The sequence below is a fragment of the Seriola dumerili genome, unplaced genomic scaffold (assembly GCF_002260705.1).
Source record: "Seriola dumerili isolate Sdu_G_001 unplaced genomic scaffold, Sdu_1.0 BDQW01000036.1, whole genome shotgun sequence".
Classification (NCBI taxonomy): Eukaryota; Metazoa; Chordata; class Actinopteri; order Carangiformes; family Carangidae; genus Seriola; species Seriola dumerili.
In genome coordinates, this window is record NW_019174291.1 from 183,035 (window position 1) to 195,825 (window position 12,791).

Genomic DNA, 12,791 nt, shown 5'->3' on the forward strand with positions numbered 1-12,791 from the left:
CACACACACACACACACACACACACACACACACACACACACACACACACACACACACACACACATCAGTAATTCTGCTTCAACTTATTTCCCTTCTTTTGTTCATCAAAATTCTATTTCATGTTGATTCAGTTTGTCATCTTTATCTTTTTTCTCTTTTTAGCGCAACTTCACAAAACCCAGTCTCGGCACAATGTGTTAATTCTAACTACTCATTCAAGATAACCTTGCCGCTGAGTGGGGCATCAGTCCACCTTAAACTCAGGTAGCTAAATTACACATAACACACATCTGACTACCTTAACATTCAACACACAATCCTTTCATTCCAGGCAATCTGATAAGAGCTGCGGTCACAACTACAGCAGTAAAAAAAGTACCTCACACAACATACTGTTTCTCAGCAGTATCTAACATCGAATGCTAAAAAAACCCAAAACTAAACAAAAAAAACAAAAAAACAACAACCATGCCTGAACTGACATGTAAATGGGGACTGGCGGGACAGAACAGAAAAAGCAGAACACATTTCCATGGAAAGGTGAGCAGACAGCAGCACTCAACAGGCTCGCACAACTGTTGAATGTCAGGGCTCGCTTGTGTGCAGTACACACAAATAATTTGAGAAGTTGATAGCCTTCACTGATATTCAGGTCAAAGACAGTAGCTGTGACTGTGTTATGTGTGATATGTGTCTGCAACTTTTCTTTTCACACAAAGCCTCTCTTTCTCTCCACTCATTGTCAGATTCAAATAAATGGCAAACAACATGCACACGCAAACATCAAATGGAAAATAAAAAGTAAATGCCCTCCTTTCTCATCAACTTGCCAAGAGCTTTTGCACAAACCACACTGCATCTCAGATATAACCTCAAGGTTCACACATCTCTGCTGCACATGAAACACATGCTGCTGACACATACTCAGACTCACACTTGCTAAGAAACTAAGCTGCAAGTGGGTCTGAGTGCACCAGACTCTCGGTTTTGATGCACCCTCTTCTTTTCTTTTGAATTACCTCTTGGTCTTGTTCATTGTAGAGCTCTTCTCCTCGGCAGCACTCCTCCTCCACTGGTGATCCACACGGACATCTGAGCGTGTCCCTACAGCTCCATGGTTGACCCTGCTCCTCCTCCTCCTCTTCTGTGTCCTCTATGTGTTTATGTGCCCAGGACAGCAGGAGCGGGCACAGGACGGAGAGCTGCTGGGGGTGAGGGCTGCTCACCTACCAGTCATCAACTAGACTAAACTCAGCGCCTAAGCCCTGCTTATCAAACCACTCAGTGTGTCAGTCAACCTCTCTCTCTCTCTCTCCGCTATCTGAAGATATCTATCAACCACAAATCAGCATCAAAACAGACTTCATGCTCCCTGTGCCTGCAACAAAGCAGACATGTTAAAAGAAAAAGGCTCAAACAAGCTTCAAAGTAGAGTGCAAGCGCTAACAAAAGTCATTCACTTGTCCCTTCAACATAAACAAGTCAGCATCTTAAATGGAGGAACTGGCTCTGACAGATAGGGGAACTCACATTAGTTTCTGTGTGTGTGTGTGTGTGTGTGTTTGTGTGGTGTGTGTGCGTGTGCACCAGGGGGAGGGGAGAGGAGAGCGAGAAAGAGAGAGAAAGAGAGAGAGAGAGAGAGAGAGAGAGAGAGAGAGAGAGAGAGAGAGAAAGATAGTGATGAGCAATCATCTGAGTACCATCAGTGTACTCCAGGAAGCGACATCTGCGGCTCTTTTTAGAGTATCAACATAGAAAGAAATGCGCCACACCTAAATGTTACTTTTTAAAACAGTCTTCTGGGGCATCGCCTGAACTTGGCAAAAGAATCAGTTCCTGAAAAGAAATAATTAGCTGTCTGATAACATTGTTGAATCATGGCACGCATCTCCCTCTTAGATTTGTTCATCCAGTGTCTCCAGGGTCCCCCAAATCACGTTTATCATCCTGATTTCTTCCTTTTCTTCTTTTTTTTTTAACCCACTCTGTCATTTCTCAGGGTAGCAAGTGATTACACAGGGAGGTAGTGTTTGTGCTCGTGAATGTGGCTGTGCAGCTGGACAGGGCGACTCAAAGGCATCCTTGTTTTAACACACCAAGAGGAAGAGGCGATCAAACAGGGGACATTAATGTCCCCAAGTCTGCAGAGGTGGCTTCTTTTCTGCAGGAAGCTGACTGGCTGGCAGAGAGAGTGGGTGATATGGCATTCAAAAGCAGGGAAAGATGCACAGAGCAGGGTTCCTGCAGTCCTTGCATGCTAAATCTAAAACTCCTAAAAATGCATTTGGATTTGCATTAGAAAGAAGATCACTAAAAGACTTAAACATGGTATATAGAAATGTCAAAGGAGAAAACAAGTAATGTTGTAATCTTACCGTAATCTTAAGCAATAGTTTTTTTAAAACAGGAAGAGTTGCAATCAACTCAGCTGGTAAATCTCAAGACATTTGACACAGAGAATAAAAAAAGCTAACGACCTTAATTATAATTCAACACCGAAATTAAATATTAGCTGTTGCATTGGCGCTGTGAGTCTTAAAGACCACCATGTGTTGCTTGTGACTAACCTGTTCAGTTTTATGCATTTTATTTTCAGGCTTTTATTTTGTTATTTCTTGTAAAAACGGAAGTATCTTAGATTTGTGGTATTGACGTAGTTTTAACGATAACGAAAGGTAAAATGAACTCACGGAGCTCAGTTTTTCAGTTAAATTAAGACGACATGGCAGAGTAAAACATTTAAACAGGATACTTCGTATATATTAAGAATGAGATTTATTTTATGTTATACGTTTTTTTTTAAACTTTTTTTTGTCATTGTTAGCAAAGTAATGTAACTGGCGTAACGTTAGCGTTACGTTACAGTACCACAGCTATCATATTATATATTTTGATTTAGTTAAGTTTAAAGGGACCAATATTAGATGCTGCATTAGACCATCAGTCAAGACTTACCTTTGTTTTATCGCCACTGAATTTAAGCTAATGCTAATTCTTGGTCATTTTGGAGTCGGAGGTCATTGGTCAGAGATTTGAGTTCAGTTGTTGGTGCAATGTCGCCACCCTTAGGCGCGGCGTCGCAACTGCACGTACACAGGAGGATTCATGAGTTGGCAAAAAACACAACAGGCTGCAGCAGGTCACTTCTGAATCAGGACTCACACTCCCAGAATTCATGGTAGTTCTGCTTCAGTAGCGTATCGCCTCCTCCTCCGCCTCCCATCCTCTTTTTCCCTACTGGACAGAGTTGTATCCCAGCGAGCAGCGTCCCAAAACAGCTTAATCAGCTGCCAGCTGCCGTTGCAGTGGGAAATGGGCGAGAAGGAGAGCATGCCGAAGGATGCCAGATGGAGACTGGGGAGGTAAGGATTTGTGTATGTGCACACCATCTGAAGGCTGGCCACCGTTTCTGTGTGATTGTGTGTGATGCGCTTTTTTCCGCTCAGACTTCCAGCTTTTCTGTCTGGTGCATCCCCGCTGCCTGATATGACCAGGAGGGGTGTGCCCCTGATACTCATGCAGATCCACAGTTTTCCTTCACGAATGCATCAGGCTGTCCACACAGCTGTTGACACTGTTACAAGATAGCATTTTACGTCTGTCATTAGGCGCGTTATTAGCCTGCAAAAATAATTTTCTGGTACATTGTTTATTCATTATCAACTAGCAGTTTTGTGTCAAGGTGTAATATGTCTTCAGAGCTAGGAAGGACTCGCTGCAAGGACTCTGACAGGGAAGCTGGATAGAAACCTAATAATAATATTATAATAATATTCAGTTCGATTAAATTGGATTAACTAGTAGTTATTAACTAAGGCTGCAGGATTATTATTATTATTATTTACTAATTGTAAATAAGAGGAAATACCCATGCCCAAGGTGTCCACACAACAAGACAAAGATATTCAATTTACAATGATATAAAACAGATTAAGTCAGTAAACATACATACATTTGAGAATATTAAACCAACAATTGTCTTTTTGATAAGTGATGTACACAAGTGCTTCTCAAAGTGGGTTCTGGGAACCCCCAAGGTTCCTTCAGGTGATTCCCAGGGGTCCCCAGCAAACAGGGGAATAATTTATTTTTTACTTATTTTCACTATAATTCCATCCATATGTAACACAATGACATAATGTGTGACTAATTTGTTCATAGGTATCAAACACTTTCTGTAATAAAACATCTAAAAGCAAAAATCTTATTGGATGGGGGTCTGTGGTCTAATTTGCATCAGTTTAGGGTCGTGAAAATGTTTGAGAATCATTTACACAATCAATTATTGAGAGAAAATCAATTTTCTGTTGATTAGTCACTACCACCCTTAAAGGAACGACGAATCTCACATCTGACATTATTACCAGAAGATAGATAAATAGATTTAAATACAATTAACTAAAAGATCACTAGGATAATTTCTTTTTGGTGAAATGTCTCAATTTAATGACCTTTTGGGATTCATGTCCATTCATTAAGACATGTGACAGGTTCGTCCCTGTTAAATCACTACAAAGATTTTTCACATGTGTGCATAGAGGCAACACAGAAATCTCTGGGGGCTGTGGACAGCAATATTATTACAATTAAGCGACTCAGATGTTAAAAAATAATAGGCTGGTAATTAATTACTGTTCTTAGTGCAACTAAGACCTTTGCTAATACTGAAGCATAAAATCTGTTAAACAAAATTATGGGGAAGTATGAAAGTGCACAGAGCTAATTAAAGCCTGACATAATGTCTGTGCAAAGCTTCTCCCCCTGTTATTGATTGGACTCAAGGTTGCTGGACTGTAAGAAAGCGTCAGTAGCATCCACTTGACTGAACTTGCAAAGATGTAGATTGAGCTTTGCTTTGATCAAACAGATTTTAAATTACTTCAGGATACAGGCAATTTTTAAGTTAGGATTACCTAATCAATTCAGGAAGATCATGAATTATGTAATTGAATAACATTTACAACTGCCTGTTTTAGGTAATTGGAAATTGCTCATACCCATCAGCAAATTAATCAACATCAATTATGTTATTCAGTTTACCTTTTAAGCCCTCTATCAAGCTAAATACTGAAATGAAACCCCTTGGTTTTTAAACTGTAATTCAGACATCAGTAGTTTGAGGACATAAAGTAGGGCTCTGAAAACATGCAAAATTAGGCATTTAATCAATTAAAGGCCCTGTTAACTTATTTTCTTAATCAGCTACTCAGTGAAAGTGGTGCAGTCATGAACACATTGTTACTTTACAGAGTTAGATATCCCTATATTAATGTTATGTCTCACTGGATTAAAGTAAGGTTAATAGTTGTTATGGATGTATAAATGTTGGATAGCAGGGGATGTCAAGCACTTACATGCATTGACCAATCTGTCAATTTTACTGCCAATCAAGTTTTAATCAATTGATTTAACAATTATAAAAAAATATAATCAGCCCTAAGTAAAGTTAGTAGTTGCTGTTCTTACTCAAATACTGTGTAATGGTACATCCTCATCAGCTGACTGTCAGGTGATACAGACATCTCATTTTTCCACATAGCTCTTGCAGAGTGCAGAGTCCCTAATACAGTGTCAATGCCCTGATTCTGAAGGTTTTAAGGTACAGTGCGGCGGACTTATTCACTTTGAGGAGTTAAGGTGTGTGTATGTGCATCTGTTCCTACTGCACACTCCCTAAAGGCTAGTCCTCACCCCCCTTTCCTTTTATAGCCTCAGACATGTGGAAGGAGGGTAGGGAGGTGTGTGTGTGTGTGTGTGTGTGTGTGTGTGTGTGTGTGTGTGTTGGAGGGGGGCAGCCTGTGTGAAGGAGTGGCCCACTTCTACAAACATGGTGGCACAGTGGGATGGGAGCGATGTAAATGTGTAACAAGGTGTCTGCCCCTCCCTCACCCGTCCACCATCCCTCCCTCCCGCCCTCCCTCCCTCCCTCATCAGCGGTTGGGGGGATGCAAGGCGAGAGGAGAGAGGAGCCAGGGAGAGCTTCGCCTCCCGTCACTCTCTCTCACAACAGCGTGAGAGCCACAGGACTCACGCTGTCCTCCAGCACACCCACACACACTAGCACTGAGAACGAGAGACACTGAGAGGGTGTGTGTGTGAGAGAGAGAGAGAGAGAGAGAGAGAGAGGGTTACAGAAACAAGAAAGGACCGGGAGAGAGGGAGGGACATAGCCAAGGAGATAAAAAAAAAATCCAAATCCTAAAGAGAGAAAACAGAAGGATTTTCTCTTTTCTCCCGAGGAGCTGCGAATAACCCTCGGTGAAGGATGGCAGAAGGGGGAGAGGGAGAGGAGGAGATTCAGTTCCTGCGAACGGTGAGTCCTGCTTACTTTCCTTTTCAGGAGCGCTAACCTGCACTGGCTGCTGGGGAGGTGTTTGGGAGGTGTAGAAGGAGATGGGGAGTTGTTATTAAAACACTGAGAAAGGAAATGAGATGATTAGAGCAGCAACTAATTAATACTCTTTACTCTTGACCTACAACTGCCTCATGATCTTCCAGCATCAACTTTATTGCTCCCTCAGTGTCCTCCGATCACTTTTGCTTTCCTGGCATTGGATATTTAAGTCAAATCTGAAGTTGCAGTTGTCAGAGCCAAGGCCCGCTTCTGTATATAGTTGACTATTTTTGCAGCGTCCTGAATGTGCCATGACCTGCTTATTAGTTGCTCTCTTTAAACTTGGTAATTGATTTCTTCAATCTCTTGCGAGCGCACAAATCTCGGGTCGTTAACCTACATTACATGATCATATTTTGATCTTTTTAGAATGCGTTGTCCTCTCTTTTATATTACTTCCAGAGTGTTCTTGGCTTAAGAATAGGTGGGTATCAGTGTATGTGTGTGTGTGTGTATGTGTGTGTGTGTGTATGTGTGTGTGTGTGTATGTGTGTGTGTGTGTGTGCGTGGGTGTGCATGTGTGTGTGAGAGAGCACAGATAGATAGACAGGGGCTGGTGCATCTGTTAGCATCGTTATCTATTTATATCTGAGGAAAGTAGAGCCTGTCAGTGTCGGGTGAGGAGGCAGAGCAACAAGCAACCCAGAGCCTGCAGGGGACAGCTGGCCAAAGGCTGCATGTCTTCCTCGGAGAAGCTAACACACAGTTACAGTATAGAGATATGCACTTCACAGTCTCAAACACAGTGGAACCTAAAGAACCTGAAATTAACCTAAGACAGCGAGAGAGAGAGAGAGCGAGAGAGAGAGCGAGTAGCACGCAGTATATGAGAATAACACTAAATCAAATTTGTCTGAAATTACTATCTTTTTTATTTAATCCATGCTGTTTCCATGCGCTTGAACTTAAAATCAACCAACTTCTGCACCTAAAAAGTTAATCAGGAAAAGCCTAGAGAAACTCATTTATTGCCACCAGTGTTCAACTGGAAAATCACAGGTTCAGTTAGTGTTTCCATCTATAGCAACACAATTTGGTTGAAATCAATATCAAAAGAATATTTTGTAGATATTAATATGAAGTCAGTGTAAGTACATTAATTTGATTTTCCTTTTCCTGAATAGCAGATTCAAGTGTTCGTGAAACATTTTGTTCATGAAACACTAATTGTGTTGGTTTTTAATAACAATTCATAAATGTAGACAAAAAAACTGTTGTTAAGAAATAACATGATACAATTCCAATGAAAGTCAGTCAACAATAATAATCATTTTTGCCTGGCTTTGTTTCCATCCACGATTAAGTGAGATGCTGAAATGTTCTCAAATAAGAGACTCATCCCTCCACACTTAGTTTGTCTTTGAGAAGAGCATAATCCAAAAGCCAAATCCCCACACAACGGACAGTGAAATTTGTTTCTGTTAAAGCGGAGCTCTACCACTACCATTTCTGCAGTGTTTATTTAACTGTGAAATAACAGTTAAAGTACAAAAGAGCCCAGACAGCGGCATAGAGACAGACTTCAAGCAATGTACAATGATGGACAGGGTTCCTGTCAAGCTTGTGGTGTCAGCTCATGATAACCACGAGCCAGCATTACAGAGCAACACAGCTGCTGCTTCTATTACACAACTATAAACAGTGTGTTTTTTTAAAATTATATTCAGAAATTGGCAAATGATTTGTGAAAGACAAATGCGAAACACTTTGGATGCCTTCAGTGGGTTTGTCCTTTGGTTCAAGAGGTTCAGTTAGGAGGAAACTATTAGACACCAACACTTCAAAAGGAAAAAACAATGCAGCTCTATGTGAATTATTAATGTCTCGTGTACTTCAATGGGTTTGTCTTTGACACTAACACTGTCGGGGTCAGGGGTTCAATCCCCACGCGGAATACAGGGCTAAAAATGTAAGTGCTCATGGAGCTGTAAGGCTCTTTGGATTAAAGCATCCACCAAATGGTCTTTTCTCTTTTAATTAGTGGCTAGTGATGGGAGGCATCGTGTGAGTCAGCTGTTTCTCTCAGCTGGGGTTTTTCCCTGGGTTATATTGGAGGTGGGAGGTGTGATACGAGTGTGTGCACAGAGGAGTTCTTACCTGGACCAGCTGGGGCAGCAGACAGTAGTCATATTTTTACCTGATATAATCTTTTTGCAGTTACATAACCTGTCATGCAGGTTCACAGCCTGTGTGCCAAGGCTCACTTTTCAGCAGGAGGTTTAGCTCAGCCCTTGGAAGGCTTTCTGTTTCTGCAACCCATCACGTTATCTCACAACAATTTAATGAAATCATTGGAGTCATTTGAGCAAAATTAGATTTTGAAGATAAAAGATATGCAGTTTTCATCGCGTCAGTGTCTAGTATGACTAACATTTATGTTTAGTTTATGTTAGTTCTAACTTGCATTAATAATTGGTGCCAAGTAAATCTGGATTTCTCTCCTACAATGCACTAGTTTTGCTCCTTTGAATGCACAAAGATTGTAAAATTCCTGGGAAATGCGAAATGAAGAACATCATCCAAAACTCGCTTTTTAACTGGTGTAGGTTTTCTCTCTGACAGGCATCTTGCCTGTGTGCATAATAAGTTGACACCAGATGGTTTAGCCCTAAGCTACCTAAATTTGGTTTAGGAAAACTTTTCAAAACTTTAATGAAGACCCTTGCATGATACAAGACCAAGGAGGAAGTGTGAGTGTCGGTCATGACAGGGCTGACGTGGAAACTGCTGTCGAGATAAATTTGCTTTATAGCATTTTACTAGTGATATCTTGGGGACTCAAATGGCACATCAGACACGCCATCTTGTGTCCTTTTGGGTTTAGTTTAACTTAGTATCAACTTGTACATTTTGTTGTACCGTACGCCATGATCCATCATGCCAGCTACTCTATATATTTTGCTGTCTATGTGATTGTACATGGATTAACCTGTCATGCTTACAAGGTATGGAATCAACAATAAACATAATGCTAATATTTTTTATTTAACTGAAGATTCCCACAATTTTAAAAATGATCAATATCTCCTCATGTCCATCACGAGGATCTTTAGTGCGATCATGGTGCATACATATAACAGACAACACAACACAACACTATATATGTTATTCTGGCCGCCCTCCTCCCTTGTGAGAGTAACTGAGAGTATGTAGGTGCTCCTGCAAACTGAGAAGCCTATTGTTGTCTATTTGAGGAAGGGGCTGAAAAAAAAAAACATCATCCCTTCACTTTTATGATTTTCTCAGTTGTTCTACTTGTGTTTCACCCCTGCTGAGACTCATCCAAATACGAAGAAAAGCTGTGGGGGTGTGAGTTTGGGAATAAGGTAATGCAGTGCTGCTTATAGTGTTTTTTTTTTCAGATGGGGGTTTTGTTTAATAATAGGAGGAAAGGAAGAGGAGAATTAAATCCTTTAAATGCTGAAAGCTGCTCAGTGTGACAGATGGGAACACAAGAAAATGTTATGCATTCTGGGCATCTTCAACATATCTCCAGTGATCATTTTCACATCACAAAAGGCCACACACAGATTACTCAGCAGTGCTGCTCTATTCTATTCTAGGTTTTATTGTGTTATTGTAATACGGTCCAGGCCTGTGACTCATAGCGCTGAGTGATCACAGTATGGCTTGAATAGTTGTACAGTCTACACTCGCTAGTGGGGCTTAGTCGTGCCACCTGCTGTACAGTAGCAGGTCGCTTAAATTCTCTCTCCACTCAAACAGAGTGGATGCCCTCTGTTGAACTACCGGTGTCTAGTATTCAACCTCCTACCTAAAAAAAAAAACACCCTGCAAGCATTCAGCCCCCACATTTGCTGTCAAGAGATTGGCTTAGCTTGCAATAGCCAGCATGTCTCTCCTTTTCTCTTTAGAAAAAGCCTCGAACAACAGCCACAGCCGGCTGAAATGTCTCACTGCACTACAAACACACCAGAGTCTACATTAGGTAACAAAGAGTTCATACAATGGTCCTGTTTCTCTGCTGGTGAAGGTAAAAGCTGTGTCACTGTTTCACGATGCCACCTTTGTGGTGTGAATCGCACAGGCGAGTGAGTTTGAAGGGGTATTTGAGTTCCAGTCTATAACAGCAGTTTCTTTTTATAGTGTGCCACTATAAGTGCACACACTCTGGAGGGAGAAACCAGAGGATTCAGTGTCCTATTTGCCAGCATCCTTTGGGAGACATGGTGTGTGTGTATGTGTAGATGTGAAAGTGTGTTTGCGTGTGTATCAAGTGAACTTGAGATCTTGTTCATTGTTGTCGGAGTCAATTGTGACATTTGTGGCCTGGACTCCACAGTAACCTTTGGCAGGAATCTCAATCATGCAAGAAGCACTGATTTGGTGATTTATAGGTTAAACGGTGACTGATGCCCCTGTTAGAACCAGGCTAAATACAACTGTGAAACAACTACACTATATTTCAATGTCAAAGAGGTTCAACCACACATTGAAATAAAGTCTTTGAAATGCAGTGGAAACAATGGTTATTTGCAAACTAGATGTCTTTTAGTTTTCAACAAAGTTGACCTCAGGGGTGATGCAGACATCTTGACATCTTTTGACCTGCAAATGAACAATTCATTGCTTACTGGGTGGATACTGGCTTTTAGGTGCCCTGTGCAGGAGCTGAAGGACTTTACATTTCTGATGTTGCCAGTGACTGTGTTTTGCCTGGTTGCCTTTACTTGATACATGTAGAGATACCGACGAGAGTTGCAGTGAGGGAGAAAGAGAGAGCCGTGACATGCAGCAAAGGTTCCTGGCTGGATAGCTGATGTCGTGGTTATATGTTATGCGTCTTAATCACACTCAGTTATTGGAAAACCCTGCATTTGACTTCTTTGATGGTGCTTTCAGGGGTTGGGCTGTGATAGCCAGGTCTGGTTTGGATTCAGGTCCAAGTTGCTGTAATAGACTCATTTCCTAATCACGCTGTATGTAACTTCTTTTGCTCGGAGTCTCTCAATCAAAACAATAACAAAAGACGGCGTTGGGTGATGTCATGAAACAGCGTTGGCTGGGAGCTGAGATTACTGTTAACCTTTGTTTTCATTGTTTTCTCTGATAAGTTATGAACCAGACATTCAGGAAGTATTTACCGGCAGCGAAATTATCCACAGAGGTGTCCTCTTCTTCCTAACAAATGGAGGAGGGTTACAACCGGTAGAAACACCCATAAATTAGTTTCACTTTAAAAATGAGTGATCTGCTGATGCTCTTTGGCGGACCCGGACTAGCATGAAACTGAGACTGCTTACCTTTGTTTCTTTAATAACTTATGAACCAGACGTTCAGTAAGGTCTTTACCGGCAACCGAATTATCCGCAGATGTGTCCTCCTCTCCATAAAAAACTGAGCAAGGGATTAAAACCGGTAAACGAATAAAGCCGTTTCACTTTAAAAATCAGTGATTCGCCAAAGCTCTTCGACAGACACAGGACAGGATGTCTCCAGCGGTTGGGAGCTGAGCTGCCTGAGTTGCCTGGGTTTTTTCTCTGATGACTAAAATCCATCTGGTTAAAATATATAGTTAAACGAGCAAGGTGTAAAAAGTAAAAAGTGTATATGGCATAAACTAGATAAAATCAATTTTGAGCTTCTGGCAGGCAACCACAATGCTGACCCATGCGCATAGACACAGACCCTTAACACCATTGAAGTTATGTATTTCTTTAGGTTTGAAAATTGCTGGAAATATTTGGGATAATGTAAGTACACAACTCAAAAAATATATAACATTGGTCTAGTCATTTTTAGACATTTTAGTCTGGAAAAGTTACACATAATAAATTCTATTGCGACAAATCTTTATCTTGTATCAGTTTATTCAATTAACAGAACATTTTTTTAAAAAACAAGTGTCAGATTTGCCCTTGTTAATTCATCAGTTTCATTACTTAAATTCGGTGTTAAAGTTAAACGCAACCCTGACCTGCCTTTATCAAAAGGCAACTGAATGAAAAACAGGGATGACACAATCAAAATGCAGTTTGAACATTGCCCTTTATATCACTAACCCTACAGGGTTTATTATCCAATCAGTATCCCCACTTTTCCTCATTGCTTTGCTCCCTCACTCTTTCTTTGTTTGACCTTGTAGTCTTACTGCTGTTTGTCTGTCACTGGTCTCTATAGACTGTGGAAACCCAAAGCAATGATACATATTTTATTGCTGCTTATTTGTACAGAGACGCAGAGTCTCTCCCCATTTTTCATCCCAATTGTCTTTGTCCTCCCTCTCTCTCTGTTGCTATATTTTACACACACACACACACACACACACACACACACACACACACACACACACACACACACAGACAAACACACACACACACAGACTGTGTACATCAGTGAGCTACAGTAGCAGCAGATTTTGGGATGGCAGCAGATG

The 12,791-nt window shown here is 41.0% G+C and overlaps 1 protein-coding gene across 3 annotated transcripts in view; it reads right to left on the reverse strand.

The window, feature by feature from the left end:
* Positions 1 to 2,983, reverse strand: part of LOC111216984 (RAS guanyl-releasing protein 1-like) — a 17,639-nt gene extending 14,656 nt beyond the window's left edge. For 2 of the 3 annotated variants that reach the window (XM_022738667.1, XM_022738665.1), the window contains exon 1: positions 1,020 to 1,480. In XM_022738667.1, the coding sequence (XP_022594388.1) occupies positions 1,020 to 1,036 (17 nt within the window). In that variant the 5' untranslated portion in view covers positions 1,037 to 1,480. Of the gene's footprint in view, positions 1 to 1,019; positions 1,481 to 2,955 lie in introns of those variants that run through there. The other variant, XM_022738666.1, reaches the window with a different exon arrangement.
* Between the last annotated feature and the right edge of the window lie 9,808 nt (positions 2,984 to 12,791).